Source organism: Myotis lucifugus, unplaced genomic scaffold, assembly GCF_000147115.1.
Source record: "Myotis lucifugus unplaced genomic scaffold, Myoluc2.0 scaffold_133, whole genome shotgun sequence".
Classification (NCBI taxonomy): Eukaryota; Metazoa; Chordata; class Mammalia; order Chiroptera; family Vespertilionidae; genus Myotis; species Myotis lucifugus.
This window is the reverse complement of record NW_005871181.1, coordinates 2,023,571-2,039,313: the sequence shown is the minus strand read 5'-3', so window position 1 is coordinate 2,039,313 and position 15,743 is coordinate 2,023,571. Positions and strand designations below refer to the sequence as shown.

The window sequence follows — 15,743 nt, the reverse complement described above, 5'->3', positions numbered from 1 at the left end:
GTTAACCCAACATACTTCTACCAACAGATAACTCGTCACACCCAACGACTTAGCTAGCACTTCTTCAAGAGTTACATTTACTAAACAGGACTTTTCTAATTAGCATAAAACAATTTAAATCCTCGTTCTAATATTTCATCAGGAGAAAATTCTTTATCAGATAGTAAGTTCTTAACCTGCTTCCTCTGCTCCATTTATAAACTCTCCATTAATTTCATGCTGAAAAGATTTATAGCTAATGGAACAGAAAATGCACACCTTAAATAATTGCCCTATTTTCTTCAATGCAAATACTAGTCACATCCCTAATGAGAAAAGTATGATATTTCTAAATGCACTAAAATATTGCCTCTAACACATTTTTATTTACAGAGAACAGTTTTTCTATATATCTTCCCATCAGACCCATTGGAAATCATTTCGTTTTTATTTTAAAATATAGTCAAGCATTTCCACCTAATGCTCAGGTATCAGGTGGACAAAATAATAGTGACTTACATTTACATCTTATTTCTCAACTGTCAGTACATTTACTAGCTGTCAGTAAAAGAGAACAAAAAATTGACTGTCAGTTTTAGAAAAGAGTGAGACAGAGAAAGTATACCAGTAAATGTGGAGAAAATAATTAATATATTTTTATCAACTTTTGCATGAGTGTTTCTTCTGTGTGAAATGCAAACTATATAATTTGAATTGTTTGATGTCTTAAAGTCTCAGATTCTAGAAAAGATGGAAATGCATGAGTAGAACAGGTTTGCTTTGAAATCACTACTTCAAGGAAGGGTGAGTCTGATACAAACACAACTCTTATTCGCCGAGTTAAATAAAGGATTCCAGAGCTTTGCAGTGTTATTTGTACAGAACTTAGGCTCAGGTTATAAGATCTCTATGTTCTTTAAATTTCCCAGCCAGAATCTTAATGAATTTAACATAACTGAAAATTTCGGAATTTAGTAACATAAGATTGAATTCCCACCATAGTGCACCTTTTCCTGAACATAAAACCCCAAGTCTTAATTATTTTCCCAATCTAAATATTCAGAAACAGCAACGGTTTATTTGTTTGTTTGTAAAATGTGTTTCTATTGATTTCAGAGAGAGGAAGGGAGAGGGATAGAGAGATAGAAACATCAATGATGAGAATCATTGATTGGCTGCCCCCTGCACACCCCTATTGGGGATTAAGCCCAAAACCTGGGCATGTGCCCTGAGTGGGAATCAAACCATGACCTCCTGGTTCATGGGTCAATGCTCAACCACTGAGCAACACTGGCTGGGCAGCAACAGTGGGTTTTGTTTTGTTTTTTAAAGTGTATTGGGTTATATGTATGTTATTGTTCAATGAAAACATTTCAGAATGTTTTTAAAACCATATTCATTTTAAAGGGGTAAGTATTCCTGAAATGGATAATTCTATCCCTAAGGTTCGAGGAGAACAGAGGGACCTCAATGCCAACAGAAGATAAACAAAGAGCGATATGGCAAGTAGACATGGAGAAACTTTCTCGCTATTCACAATTACACACCCCATTTTAAAGACTAAGTTTTTAGAGATGTAAGAATTCTCCCGTCACTTGAGTAATTTCACGCTATAGTGTTGCAACTGCTCATCAAGGAAACACTTTAAATTAATCACCACTGATTGGGTTTGGTGAAATTAAAGCTGGACTGCATGCAAGTTATTTTTCTTAAAACAATGAAATGGAGCCATTACAGCAGTCTGTCCAGAGGTAACAAGTGGGCTGGAGAAAACATCAGCTGAGGATATATTTAAATACAGATTTACACATGCCGTATTAGGGAAGGTAAAAACAGAATATGAAATAAACATTAGGCATCAACTCAGAGCTCACTGTCAAGAGCACGCCCAAGCTTCTCGCCACCGAGTTCAGCTGAAGGTAACTATCTGTCAAATGTAATCTGTGCGAGTGAATATGCTTAAGCTGGGGCTATGAATCAACCAAAATTGCTCTGGTCTTATTGACATTCAATTGCGAGAAGTTGCAGCTCGCCCAGCCCACTAGACAGCCTGACAACACCAGGAGTGCTTCCAGTGACAGAAGCTTTAAATATAGATGCAACTATCATCAAAACACACATGGACCTGGACTTGACGATCCTTCATAGCAGCTTTTGAAATTGGTCAGTCAGTCATCAGCTGGTCATGGATGCCCTGAGATCGCATCTCTCTCCTCCCAACATCTGCCAGCTTGCTCAGTTAACAAGCCATTATTAATCTTTTTTTTAAAAAAAAGTGAATATGGGTTTGATTGGCAGGTGGAGTCCTCCTGGATTAGTGTGAGTTTCTGTGGCATTGTGCTCAACCCCACTTCCTCACTTAGCAGGTCTGCCTTTTATCTCTCCTACCATTTGAGAGTTGCCCCCGATACGTCTTAATAAATAATAGCCAGGCAGCATGGAGGAATCCAGAGGGTCAATTTGAGACAATGCCTTGCGGATATTTTCTGGCATGTCTTGAGTCTGCATAAGCACTGCATTAGACCAACAAGAGGACGAAGGTGGTGAGGTTAAGTGACGTGCTTAGAGTTGTCTTCCCTCAGGCGCTGTGACCTCCTGGGCAGATTCTGGGGGTGCCCATGTGCTCTCGTCCTTGGTCTTAATCCTGTACTGAACAGAATCCCCAGTCATTCCTTTTCTGTCAGCGCCTATCTTCCGCCAAGAATAATGTGTTGACTTCCCATCTGCTTGTGACACTGCTCACCTGTTAAATAGCCCCACCCTCCCCGTGACTCAGTAGTCTCATCGGTACCTTCTGCACAGGGAATTCCTAAAAATAATACCTGGAAAACCCTGGACTCAGTAGGAAACCGACTGACATTGATATGTTAATTTTTTAAATGTTACCTAAGTACTGCCTGTCCCCTTAAGAGCGGTAGTCCAAGAGATAGTAAATAGTTAAGGATAAGTCTTTACAGGAAATAAAGACAAGTACAAAGCTTTCTACTTTATAAAAAAACAACAACACAACAATAAAGAAAATCAATCCAGAATGTAGCAGGATCCTGAATTATCATGCTAGTTCCTTCTTTAACAACCGTCTTCATCTTCTCTCACCAACTCTCCAGTACTTCCCTCAAGACCGACCTTGACCTATGAAGCTACGGGGAATAAATGGTCCTGCGATGTTAACTTGAAAAAGAGGAGGGTGGTAGACAGAATTACATATGCACTAAGGAGGCTCAGTAGGGTTTGTCTTCCCTTTTTTCCTCTTTTCTACATATTGTAAAATTTTGGTTCTATAAAGTCTGTGATTTTTTTAAAAATCTCTCCTTTTATTCAAAAATTATTTCCTTCAAATCTGTACCCAACATCCAACCTGGTTTCTTTTCTTGAGGTCAGAGGCTCTGCCTTCACTCTCTTCAGTGCCCTCAAGGCCTCATAACACGTTCTGCGCATAGTAGGTGTCTGTGGTCTTTTATACTCACAAAGGCCAAATGCCTTAGGCGAGAGGATTTGAGTTGTTTACTAGGGAACTGAACATGAGGTTCTCTTCAACTCCTCCCATGTAATCACAGAAGACACCCTGGCCAGTCCTCACAGTGGCACAGGATCGTCCATTAAGCCCACTGTGGGTCCTCTACTATTTGGTGGTAGCTTGTGTCACCAAAAAATACTGAATTAAAAAGAGGCTTCTCCATATGGTAAGAAAACATTTCCTTAGCAACCTTATTTACCTCTTTTTTAAAAAGTATTATTTTCCAGCAAGTATTTAAGTAGAAAATGTAATTTTAAAAAATTCCAAAAATACTAAAATAATACATTAAAAAAAAAGATAAGAATTAAATGAGAGTTCTGCAAGGTACCTAAGACAACGCATGTTCTAGGGGCTGGAATTCAGAACACACTAAATAGGATTCAACATCTTAAGGTTTAGCTTTTCCAGGGTTTTAGGTCACTGGTCACATGACTTTTCACTTACTTCTGAAGTTAAAACAATCTTAATAGTTTTTGATGTTTTTGTGTTTTTTTCATATGGAAAGTGGTAATCAAAAAATTCATGGATCAAAACTAAATTTTATAACTTTGCAAATTAAAAGCACTAGCAAATCCACTGTGGAGGAGAGTCAAGACTTGGAGAATTGAAAATATCTGATCTGGAAAAGTGTTGAGAAGTAAAATAAGCTACAGCCCTGGCCAGTTTGGCTCAGTGGATAGAGCACTGGCCTGCAGACTGAAGGGTCACAGGTTCCATTCCAGTCAAGGGCATATACCTTGGTTGCAGGCTCCATCCTCCTGGGCCCTGGTTGGGGCATGTGCAGGTGGTAACTAATAAGTGTCTCTCTCTCATCAATGTTTCTCTCTTTGTCTCTCCCTCTCCTTTCTACTCTCTCTAAAAATCAATGGAAAAATATCCTTGAATGAGGATTAACAAAAAAAATAAAAGAAAGAAGACAAACTATAGACTGGGAGAATATTTTCAAAAGAAAGATATGTCATGGGACTTCAGGAAACGGAAGCCGTACAAAACTAAGTCAGAATACAAGGAAAGCTTGAATCAAACTCTGCCTGCGAAGGACGCATTCTGGGTTTTGTTATGTGGCTCAATAAGCAAACCTAACACCTTTTCATTTATGCTAAATTTCCATGTGCATCTTCTATGATGCTGTTTGATATAGTATCTAAAATGTGTCGCTATTAGGATGAGTGGTATCACTATACTTAAAAATTAAGCCAGCTATCATTAATGCTCAGTTACACTAGCGTTAATGATTTATCCCAGGATATCCAATAGGTTGCAACAAAAATTAACAAGAGTTCATAATTACAGATGCTAATTTGGATAAGCTCTCACTAATTAATAGAAGAATTTATCCTTGGTATTTATTTTAAACATGATCAAGCATTGCTTATTATTTTAATCACTACATGAGCCAGTTACACATGGTACAAATGAACGTCAAACTACATATGGTAACAGGAGGAACTCCTCGCGAGGGGCTCTGCAAATAGAGACAACTGCCTCTGCATCATAATGACTAGCTTCCCCCATTCACAAGTCAGGTGTAAGCCAAGGCCGTGGTGCTTGTGACATGGAGAGAGACACGTCTTGAGGGTTCACAAGCATCTTTTCAATTATCAAGTGGCTTCGGGAAGATATACCTGCCGAGATTAATAGAATCGACATGTAAAAGAGCACAAACGGTGCCATCTCCCCTCGCTCCAGACTGTGTTTCCTATGAAACGTCAACAATTTCTCTTTCCCCTGATGTGTTCATGGCCCTGGAAATTAGCTAAAATACTGACATGCTGATGCCAAGTTCAATGCTGCCCTTGCATCAAGCCTGTATTTATAATTGAGAATTAATCCTCTGCTTGCTTCCCGCCCCCCGAAAGGCAAGGCTCCCTGCCAATTGCAGTACTGACCATAACCTCAGACAGTAAAGGACACGCCTTGCTGGCCTGGGTAGTTATTCTACAGGGAACCACTGAGCCACACTGGCCGGGTGGAAGATGCTATCTTTTATGAGCACTGATGGCCATGTTAGAATGTTTCCATGGGACTTATTGAAAGGTTTTATGCAGGAACAGGATATGGGGAGGGAGGCGGAGGAGGGAAAAGGTATGACCTGAGCAGATTACCTGTCCTAAAGACCATTTTGGTTGCAGTGAAGAAAAACAATTTACATGAGGACAAAACTAAAGGGTCCTGATGTCACTCTCAGGGCCCCACTGAGATATGGCCACCTTGCAGGGCAGTGGCCATGGGAGGTATGCAGAGAAGTGGGCAGCTCCGAGAGCTGCTTAGGAATTGAAATCCAAGGACTTGCTGGTGGGAGAAAGGTGGAGATTGAGGGCAAAGGAATTGTTGATAAATCTTGGTGACCCAGGTTCATGGCACTTTAGTATTTTTTTTTTTCAGTTACAGGTCAGCTGGAATTGTGCACAGAAACTTGAGACTAAATTTAGGCAGATAATTTAACCTCCCAGAGGCTCACTGTTCTCATCTCTGTAATGGGGAAAATATATGCCAATGTCACAGAACTATCATTAACATTTGAAAATTAAGCATTACGATGTTTAATACAGTGCATATAATCAGTACTCGATAATGGCAGCTGTTAGCATCATTATTTTTAACTGATTATTGTGAAAAGCGTTGTTAAAGTCTATTGATCTTTACTTATTGTGCATAATTAAAGCTATTCAACTGACTTGTGTGATATTAAGCTGGCAGGGTACAAACAGAAGGCTTTGCACAAATTAACAATGTTTTACAAATACAGACACATACACATAGTTAGAGTTAAAAGCAGTGAACAGTATTAATGCGACGACAGGGATTGGATTTTTCACGGGGTGGGGGCTGACGTGGTGTTCCCATGGGAATCCCAGGACACACTGCTCACTGAAGGCTTCACGGACGTTTTATGATCCCCCAATCAATAGAGACATGGAAATACTTTTACAAAGTGTGCACCTGGGCATATACTGCAGAGATTAATTGAGAGACTTGGTTTATCTATTCTAACAAATGTTGGTTAAATTGCATTTTCTTTTTCTCCAGAACTATCAATAGTTTTCCTTTTTCAGATTGAATACATAAATCAAAAGAACATATTTCATGAACTACAATTATGAAACTCCTGTGCTTCATCTATTGATCCCCAAAACTTTATTTACCCATGCATTTCTGCCTTCTTTGTAACAGATCAGAACTGCTCTTTTTTTTTATGTTACTGTAGTTAGAATCATCTGTGGCTCTTGAATTGGCAGTGTATCAAGTAGCCTTCAGAATAGCACAGGGAATGTGATCAAACCCACTGCTAAACCCTTTCTTATTTCCACATTTGCAGGATCTATTAGTTTCTAATTTTAGTAATTGTTTTACTGCATTTTAGCATAATTACAATAAGGTTACCATACTGATGATTCTTTGATGCTATGTATCCCATAAAATGTGTGGAACTACTTAGGGGAAAACAGTACTTTCATAGGACACTCTGAGGTTTTACTTTTAAATGATATGCAATTAAATATAATATACTTCTAAGCTGCTTTCTTTTTTCAACCAACACATAACAAACTGCTCAAGTATCATCTCTTATGTATTTCAAACCATTTTTAAAAAAGAAAATCAAAACAGATCTCTTTAATATGGACAGCATATACTGAAGTAATACAAAAACTGGGCTTAAAAATATCAGCCAATGCAAGCAGTGTTCCCTGTTTGATAATAAAAAGATTGAATTGATTTTTTCAAGTTTTAGGACAAAAAATACGACATAACGAATTTCAGCTTGATATCATTTGAAATAACCAATATATTAAAGCCCAAAGTGAAATTTAAATTGGCAATCACGTCAGATTCAAGTCTCTGAATGAATATTAATTTAAAAACTAATCATATTCTAACAGGTGGAGTCTTCCCGATGCTGTTAGGTCCATTACTGTAACCTCCGCATTTTTGTTTAGGAAATTAGACTTTCAATGCTCAGAATCTCTGGCTCTCCCTGGCACCTTTTTTTTTTTGCCAAGGGATCTAATTAGTTTAAAAAATCATTTCTTTTTCCAAATTTGGAAAATTAGAATTCTGGTTTTGCTGACAGAAAGCTGATATGGAGTGAACTTTCTGAGGTAAGGTATATGGTCAAATCTATCCATTAATTTTATGTCATCAAGTCTCTGTAAGTTAAATTCAGGTTTCTGAGCCAATTCCACGAGTAAAGATGTGTTTTCTTTTACACACACACACACACACACACACACACACGCCATATAAATTGATTGACTTGTGGACACATTGGAGCATAAGTAAAAATATGCATACACATTAATTACAGACTTACAATTCACAATTTGACTAAACCCAGACTATCAATTATGTGTTCTAGCCCATGCCCAGCGATGGTGAAAGTCTCTAATCCCCAAATCAAACAGGAAGTGCATATGCTACATCATAATGCAACAGTGAGTTACATTTCATATGAAAATATATTCTTTGCAGTTCTACGGTGAAACGATTACAAGCTGCCTTTGCCCATATCTTGGCCATAAAATCTACTCCAAACAATGTTTCTGTGTAAATACCAGACAGCATGGGAAAGCAGAAAACAGCACCAGCCTGGTGTGGGCTGTGTGCGGAGCTCGCTGTCGCTTACACCCAGACACCCTGCCCAGCAGCTTTCCACGCTTCCATAAACTGTGCCTCACTCCACAGTCCGCTTGTGTCTTTATGTAAAAGTCAAGGAAGCCTTGTTTAGTCCGTCCAGTCCAATCCCCTTCTTACACAAGCACAGAAACCGAGTCAAGAGAATTTCTTACGACTACACAGTATGGGACCCAACTCAGGTTTCCCTACTCCTAATCTTGCATCCGTCCTACTCTTTTTATAACATTGTAGGAATGAGCACATTCCTTATTCAATGTCTATAAAATGAATTACTATAAAGTTCACAATATCCTCAAAATATTCAAACTGGTGTCCACTAAAGAAACCCTATGCAGATCTCCCATTAAGAATAAATAATTGTGCTCGCTCTCACTTTTATTTGAATGAATCAAGATTTTCATAATGCTGGGATACCCCAGAATCTGTCAATAAAGACCAGATGAATACATGGCTGATCTGCATGGTTTTCTCATGGTCCATGACTGTTTAGATGTATAGTTTTAACAAAAAATTTAGAATGGGGGAAAACATGTAAAAATAAATAAATAGAAGTGTACAAATTGGAAAGGACAAGTTTTCTCTTGATAGTCAGGCAGTTAAGAAATAAAGTGGACTCATTAAATCACAAGTACTTTAACCTTTCCTTGAAAGAAGGGTAAGATTTAAAGATTTATGAAGAAGTTTTGCCTAAACTCGGAAAGGCTCATATTTGACGTGTATTGAGAAGATAATGCTGATCTCAAGAGGCACTCTAAGAGCCTCTTACTCCCAGGAGAGGGACTCGGTCCTGGTCCCCTTCCCATTTAGATGGCTTTTAATCAACCGCCGCTGCCAACACATGGCACAGGCTCACAGACCAGGCAACATTTTAACGGCAAGTCAAAAGAATTTTTTTATCATCGTTGATACCAACGTATGAAAACATATTGATTTGACATCTTCTGCAGATTCCCCTTGTTTGGCAGTTTCTATTTGCACGTTTTCCACACTATAACCCAGTCCTGTGGTACTAGTCAGTGGCTAGAATGGACCATTTGGAGATATAGGACAGATTAGGCCCCTCTCTGCTTACTACTGAACAATGAGAGGAAAGCTCTGACAAACTGAACCCATCTGCTCTACAGTCCTAACCTGGGATCAGGCATGACCACCCCTTTGCAGGTCCTTTCAATGCTGGTGGCCTAGAAATATGGCTCCCTGAAAAGTGCATGTGCTAAACTCACATCCTAACTAAAAGCTGAGCAGATAAGGCATAAAATGCTGACTGACTATCACTTCACCAATACCTTCCTATAGGAATCAACCATTGTGGCCTCTCTGTATTGCTATTTTAAACATTCTTCCCAAGGCTTTTCATGCACAGCTATGCAAATACATGGCATGATTTCATTTACAACCAGGCACAACAAAGATATGTACAAAGTATACGTATATCACCAAGAACAATTTCTGTGCTGAAACAGACTCTAAAACCCAGACCACAACCCTCAAGGGCCTAAGGAAGTCCACTCGCTCCCTGCTGCTAGGTGGGATAAAAATGCAAGAAATCAAATATTATTCTTATTTTAAAAACGGGGATATATATACCCCCTGGTGCAAATGCGGTTCACAAGGACCACTGTCCGGATGCCCCGATGGGAACATATGCTGAGAACTGCACACGCAGTACCTCTGCCATGAGAGGCACGGGCCCAGCCAGTGCCCTGCAGACACGAAAGGATAAACCCTGTCTCTTCCGGGAACCATACACTAACAGACATCTCACAGTTCTCTCAGCCTTTAGCAGCTTCTAAGGTTAATACAAACTGTGGCTGACAACTAAAGTAATCATATAACACCTTCCGAGTGTCTTATGTGTCAAGTTCATTAGTCCTAAGGTCAGCATTTTAATGCAACAGCCAAATTTTATTCCCATCATCAGATGCTATCTGCAAAAGGCAGCTGTGAAAGCCAGGCAGGGCTTTCCACACTGCCGCGACCATTAACGTTACTTCTAGACACCAAAAAAAAAAAGCCCTCACGCATTTCTGAACAAGAGAAAATAGACTAACCAAAGGCAACAAAAATTTCATGAGGGTATTATTACTCGAGATAGCATTGTCCTAAGCTTCCGTGGGAGTTTTCCCAGCAATTTTGAGGGGACAATGCTGGTCTATCAAGAGATGCATCATTAGGTCATTTAAATACCGATTCTCTTGAGTCGTCATTTGCACATGCTTGAAAGCTAAAAAGAACCCGCTTCAGATCCTGTGGGGAAGATGCCATTGAAAGGAAAGAAAGGAAGACAGATTGGTATGTTTAACCAAATGTTAAATATGTTTTATTTTACTCACCTGCACACTCAGATGGATCCATTTCTTCACAAGAATTCTCCCCAGTGTCATTACTTTTATTGGAGGCTGCAAACCATTTACTGTGCGATAATAAAACGTGGTTTCTTTCTCCGATACTGTAAGTTTGAACACAATCTGCCCGTGCGCCATCTTCTCTATAACACACCTTGGGAAGCAACCGGAGAGAAAAAAGGTCAGCATCCGTCCAAAAGACAGGCTAAGGCATCGCACATTTTCAGAGCAAGCTTTATTCCGAATAAGAAGCCCTCTCATTTCAATTAAAAAAAATAGAGTTCTTACTGATAATATATCCCTCAGAACCTCAGCACCCTTTATTAGACATTCACTTTGCAAACAGAAGTGGCTAAATCATCCTGCAAAAACTAACATTCAGCTGCTGGGTTCATTAGTTCCTCTGCTATTTCTTTTATAAGCAGCAGCATTATCATATCCTGGGTATTGAGTCACCAGTGCACATCTTTTCTTTTTCTTAATGTAAAGAAAATTTACTATCCATAGAGGGCTCTAAACAGCTCCATTTATTTTTAATATATTTTCATTAATTTCAGAGAGGAAGGAAGAAGGAGAGAGAGAAAGAAACATCAATGATGAGAGAGAATCATTGATCGGCTGCCTTGTGCTACTGGGGATCAAGCCCGCACCCCGGGCATGTGCCGTGACCAGGAATCGAACTGTGACCTCCTGGTTCATAGGCTGATGCCAGGCTAAACAGCTCTGTTTAATTCCCACGGTGAAATGGAGAACTGACCACTATAGTCTTTACCTCCTTGTTGGCCACCAGCCAGAAGCCAAAGCTGGTGTCTGTAAGATGACTGGACGGCTGACCCTGACCACACAGCCCGAGGCACTGACCTTGGATGAAGGATCATCCAATATTTGGAGAACATAGTGAAATAATATTCTGTTAAATAGAATTTTCAGAAAATATCTAGTCTTCATTCAGGCTGGTTATCAAATTATTATTATTTTTAAATCACTTCTTTCCTAATCACAGTGATACTCTTTTCCCATCCCTTTAAATAGGTCTTGGCATTTTTATATTTCATCATTGTTATTTTCTATAATATTGGCTTATGTTCAATATAAAATTTTTTTATATTAATTATATCATTGTGTATTTCTGGCCATTCTGGGTCCACTTAAGCCCCATTCCTCTCTATCATATTTCAACCTCAGCAAGTCAACTTTTTAGCAGAAGACAGATTATGAATGCTTGCTAGTTGCCTTCTAAGTGGATTATTCCCAAAGATCTGCTGTTTAAAGAGCAATATCACACCCGGCCAGGGTGGCTCAGTGTTTGAGCTTCAAACTATGAACCAGGAAGTCACAGTTCGATTCCTGGTCAGGGCATATGCCCGTGTTGTGGGCTCAATTCCCAATAGGGAGCTTGTAGGAGGCAGCCGGTCAATGATTCTCTCTCATCATTGATGTTTCTATTCCTCTCTCCCTCTCCCTTCCTCTCTGTAATCAATAAAAATGCATTTAAAAATAAATAAATAAAGAGCAATGTCACTGACAGTAGCCATCAACATCTCCTGGAATGACGAGCTGTTGAAGATGGTCATCAGCTTGCATCTCACAGATGAGAACTCAAGAAGGTGGTACACCCAGGTAGGAGAATTCCATCAGGTAGTGGAAGAGTCTGGGTCCCTTTCTTCATGCAGCTGCCTCCCACTCGCCCAGACATCTCCATCGTTATGCCTGAGCCCTCCCAGGTCAAGACTGTAGAAGGGGTCTTCCTTTGAGCTCACTTAACACATGGTGCTCCTTCTCTAATAACACTAATCAATCTGTCTTCCCTTAAGATCATGAGTTTTCTGAGATACGTTAAAGATTGAAGGGGCAAATGGAAGATTGGGCCAACCAAGAATTCTTGCTACAGATGTTTTAAAACATTCCTTAAATAGCACACTTTTCACAAACTATTCCCTCTCACTTGCATTTATTATTTCCTAGAGTTTAGACATAAGTGTAAGCTTAGAGAACACTTAATAGTCACTATTTTACTGCCATTATTTTATAATATTTTGTACATATATTTGGTGATAAAGTTAAGAGAGTAAATATATATTTTGGGCAAATAGATTAAGTTGATACAAATGTCTTATATAAAGTAGAAATAAGGTTTTATAGAAATTCTACTATGATTTGTTTAACCCTTCACTGGGTGGTTATTCCTAAGTCACTGGAAATAAAAGAGTCTCTCTTTATTCTATGATTCCAGGTCTTAAACAATCTAAGAAAAAAACTGCCTCTATTCCTTTTTCTTGAGTTTCAATCTACATGTTAGCATTTGACCATTACTCAAAGATGAACTTACCCAATGCAGGCTTATTTCCCCAAGCTTACTGAAAATGCATTTCTTAATATGTTATTATCTTCCTTGCTATTCTGTTTGCTTGTAAACATACAAGCTTTAGTAGATAATGAATGTGAGAGGAAGGCAGGTAGCAAAATATTTAGGAACTGGATTTATTCTGCTCCTGGATAAACAATAACTGGATAATCCGAGTTTTGTTTGTTTTACTTATCTAGTGCAACCACTCCGAAATTTCCCCAATTCCCATAAGTATTTTCATTTTGAGAATGGAAATGACCTTGATGCGTAGAACTCCCAAAACTATAAGCCATGTGCTATGGCCTCTATAAATACTCCTCTGTCTTATTTATACAAAAGTGATGCCAATAGGAGATGGGTTTGGTACAGATATATCCTTTGGAAAAAAAATACTCTGTCCTACTCATACTTGTCAAGAGATCGTTTTTAAAGATGGTACTCTAGTTACATAAATGGAGTTGTCTGGACTTACTGACATTTCAAACAGTAAGAAAGCAGGGTTTTCTTTTAGGGTGACACATAAATTGAGATGATGGTTTCTGATGATTTTCACTCCCAAATTTTTTTTAATGAAAATATACCAACTCTCACTTGGCAAATTAAAACCAAACACCCAAGACATCTAAAGCCTATTTGTTTACGAGATTGTAAGACTTATCTGGTTTATTTCCCAAGTTTTTAGATATCTGGCCAACAGTCTCACACAATGAAAAGGTCACATGGGGAAGAGACAAAGGCCCTACAGCAGCGGTTCTCAACCTGTGGGTCACGACCCCTTTGGTGGTCAAACGACCCTTTCACAGGGGTCGCCTAAGACCATCCTGCATATCAGATATTTACATGACGATTCATAACAGTAGCAACATGACAGTGATGAAGTAGCAATGAAATAATTTTATGGTTGGGTCACAACATGAGGAACTGTATTTAAAGGGCCAGAAGGTTGAGAACCACTGTCCTACGGGAAGACAAAAGATAAGAAAACAGGCCTCCAGACTGTCCTACTTATTCCAATTTCCAGACTGGCTCTAGACACTTAGGAAAACACATTAAATGTCAGTTTTAGAGGCTATTACAGGATGAAAAGCATGTGATCATATGAACTGCTAAGACATGAGGTTAAGGAAGCCCCACTCCAAACTCACTGAAGGCATCTCTACTGGGATCCACGACATAATAGCTTTGAGAATCTTTCATGCTTCCCTACATATTTCCTAAGAGATGAGAACTCCACAAGGTAAAGGGCCAAAAGTTATGCCTTTTTCAAGGATGGAGGATTATTCATTTATTCAACTCCTAACGCTGGGCATTTCCCATGAGTCAAACAAACTTGTCTTGGGAAAGCCAGGATACCGGAAACACACACAGATGCCTGAAGCACTAAGCTCTCAGAGAGCTACCTGCCTAACGACAAGTTCATACTCTAGTAGGAGCAGATTACTTATGCAAACTTCGACTAAACCTTTGAAAATATCAATTCTTTGTACTACTAGCCCCCATGTCCTAAAACTCACTGAGCCTGAATCTGCTCTGACGGCTAAGACGAAGGTGGCGCTAAATGAACTACCAGGAAACCCAGGAGTCAGGTGTATAAACATGACTGCCTGCAATGAACCATTTTAACATATGCTTTTTGGAGGCCTGGCTTCATTATAGAAAGGAGACAGCACTTGTTAAATTTAGGGGAAATGTTTGCAGTGTACTCTGGAGTAGAAAAGACTACCATCGGAGTTGAGCTTCAAAGGCCTGGGTTTCACAGCTGGAGCCTTCATTTCTGGTCTGGAATTCGAGTTGTAAGCATCTTGGCTACAACTGATTTTTCAGGCTCCCAGGAAAGCGTACACTCACTCGACTACTTACATTACACCTTCCCGCTCGGGTTTCAACCACACCGCCAACGTAAATGATGCCGCCAGCCTCAGAGGAGGAGAAGAAGAAATGCAGCTCGTGTGATTTCCGAACATAAAACTCGTGGAATTTTGAGGGGAATCGGGGCGCAGATCCTGCATGTCTGCAGCCACGCAGCCCCCCAGGCCTGTGGAGAAGAGGGCTGTGTAGGCTGGGGGTGCAGATCTGTGGGGACAATCCTGAATGCAAAGCCTCTGGGTGCAGGACTGGAGACTTTCGGCGACCGCAGAGCTATGGCAAAACGTGCTGTGGTTTTGGAGTCCGCACGTGGCGTGGGTTGGCACGACGGTCACAGTCTTGAAGGCTCCCACATTCTCCAGCCTCGGGAAGAGGCCCTGCGAGTCAGCCCAGGAGATGAGCGCAAAATAGGCCACGATCAAGGTCTCCGTGATGTGCAACAAGAGGCCCCAGCTCAGGGAGAGAGCCAGGCCATTCATGTTTACAGAAAAGCATCCTCGTCCCGACAGAGCATCCCTACATAAGTCAGGAGGCCAACGCTGCTCGCCAGCAACACACCAACGCCGGGCGCATTAAGGAGCCTGGAGATCCTGCTTTTTCGGGAAAATGCAGAGGCGGTTTTACCCCGAGGTAACACCACGGACGTCCCGGGCGATGGGCAAGGCATGGGGAGCAACTGGTGTCTGGGAACCAGAAGCAGAGTGTCAGGTGACAGCCGCTGCATCAGTAGAACTTGAGTTCTTCCTGAGACAGAGGACTTGGAGCCCGTGACAAGAACCACCACTGAGCTTTCTAAACCAACAAACACTGGGAAGGACTTTCTCTTGGCAAATACTCATTCTTTGGGCAAATATCCTCATTTTGCTGAGCACATGAGGCACTCTCAAGCCCACAGGGCAACCAGACTTATAAATCTATACACAGGCATCTATCTTTATTAATGTTTTCACCGCAATAAACCCAGAGGGTCACTCTCCCCCCAAGACCCAGCACTACCTGCTTCACCAGGTAAAGAGCCGGGTGGGTTTGCTCTGCGCACCGCACCCCGTGCTAT

At 40.3% G+C, this 15,743-nt stretch overlaps 1 protein-coding gene across 1 annotated transcript in view; it reads right to left on the bottom strand.

Annotated features, from left to right (window-relative positions):
- The window catches only part of USH2A (usherin), a 295,540-nt gene extending 280,372 nt beyond the window's left edge, over positions 1–15,168 (bottom strand). The window contains exons 1-2 of the mRNA XM_006094330.1: positions 14,684–15,168; positions 10,465–10,630 (exon numbers count right to left, since the gene is read on the bottom strand). Coding sequence (XP_006094392.1) covers positions 10,465–10,630; positions 14,684–15,168 — 651 coding nt within the window. The remainder of the gene's footprint in view (positions 1–10,464; positions 10,631–14,683) is intronic.
- Between the last annotated feature and the right edge of the window lie 575 nt (positions 15,169–15,743).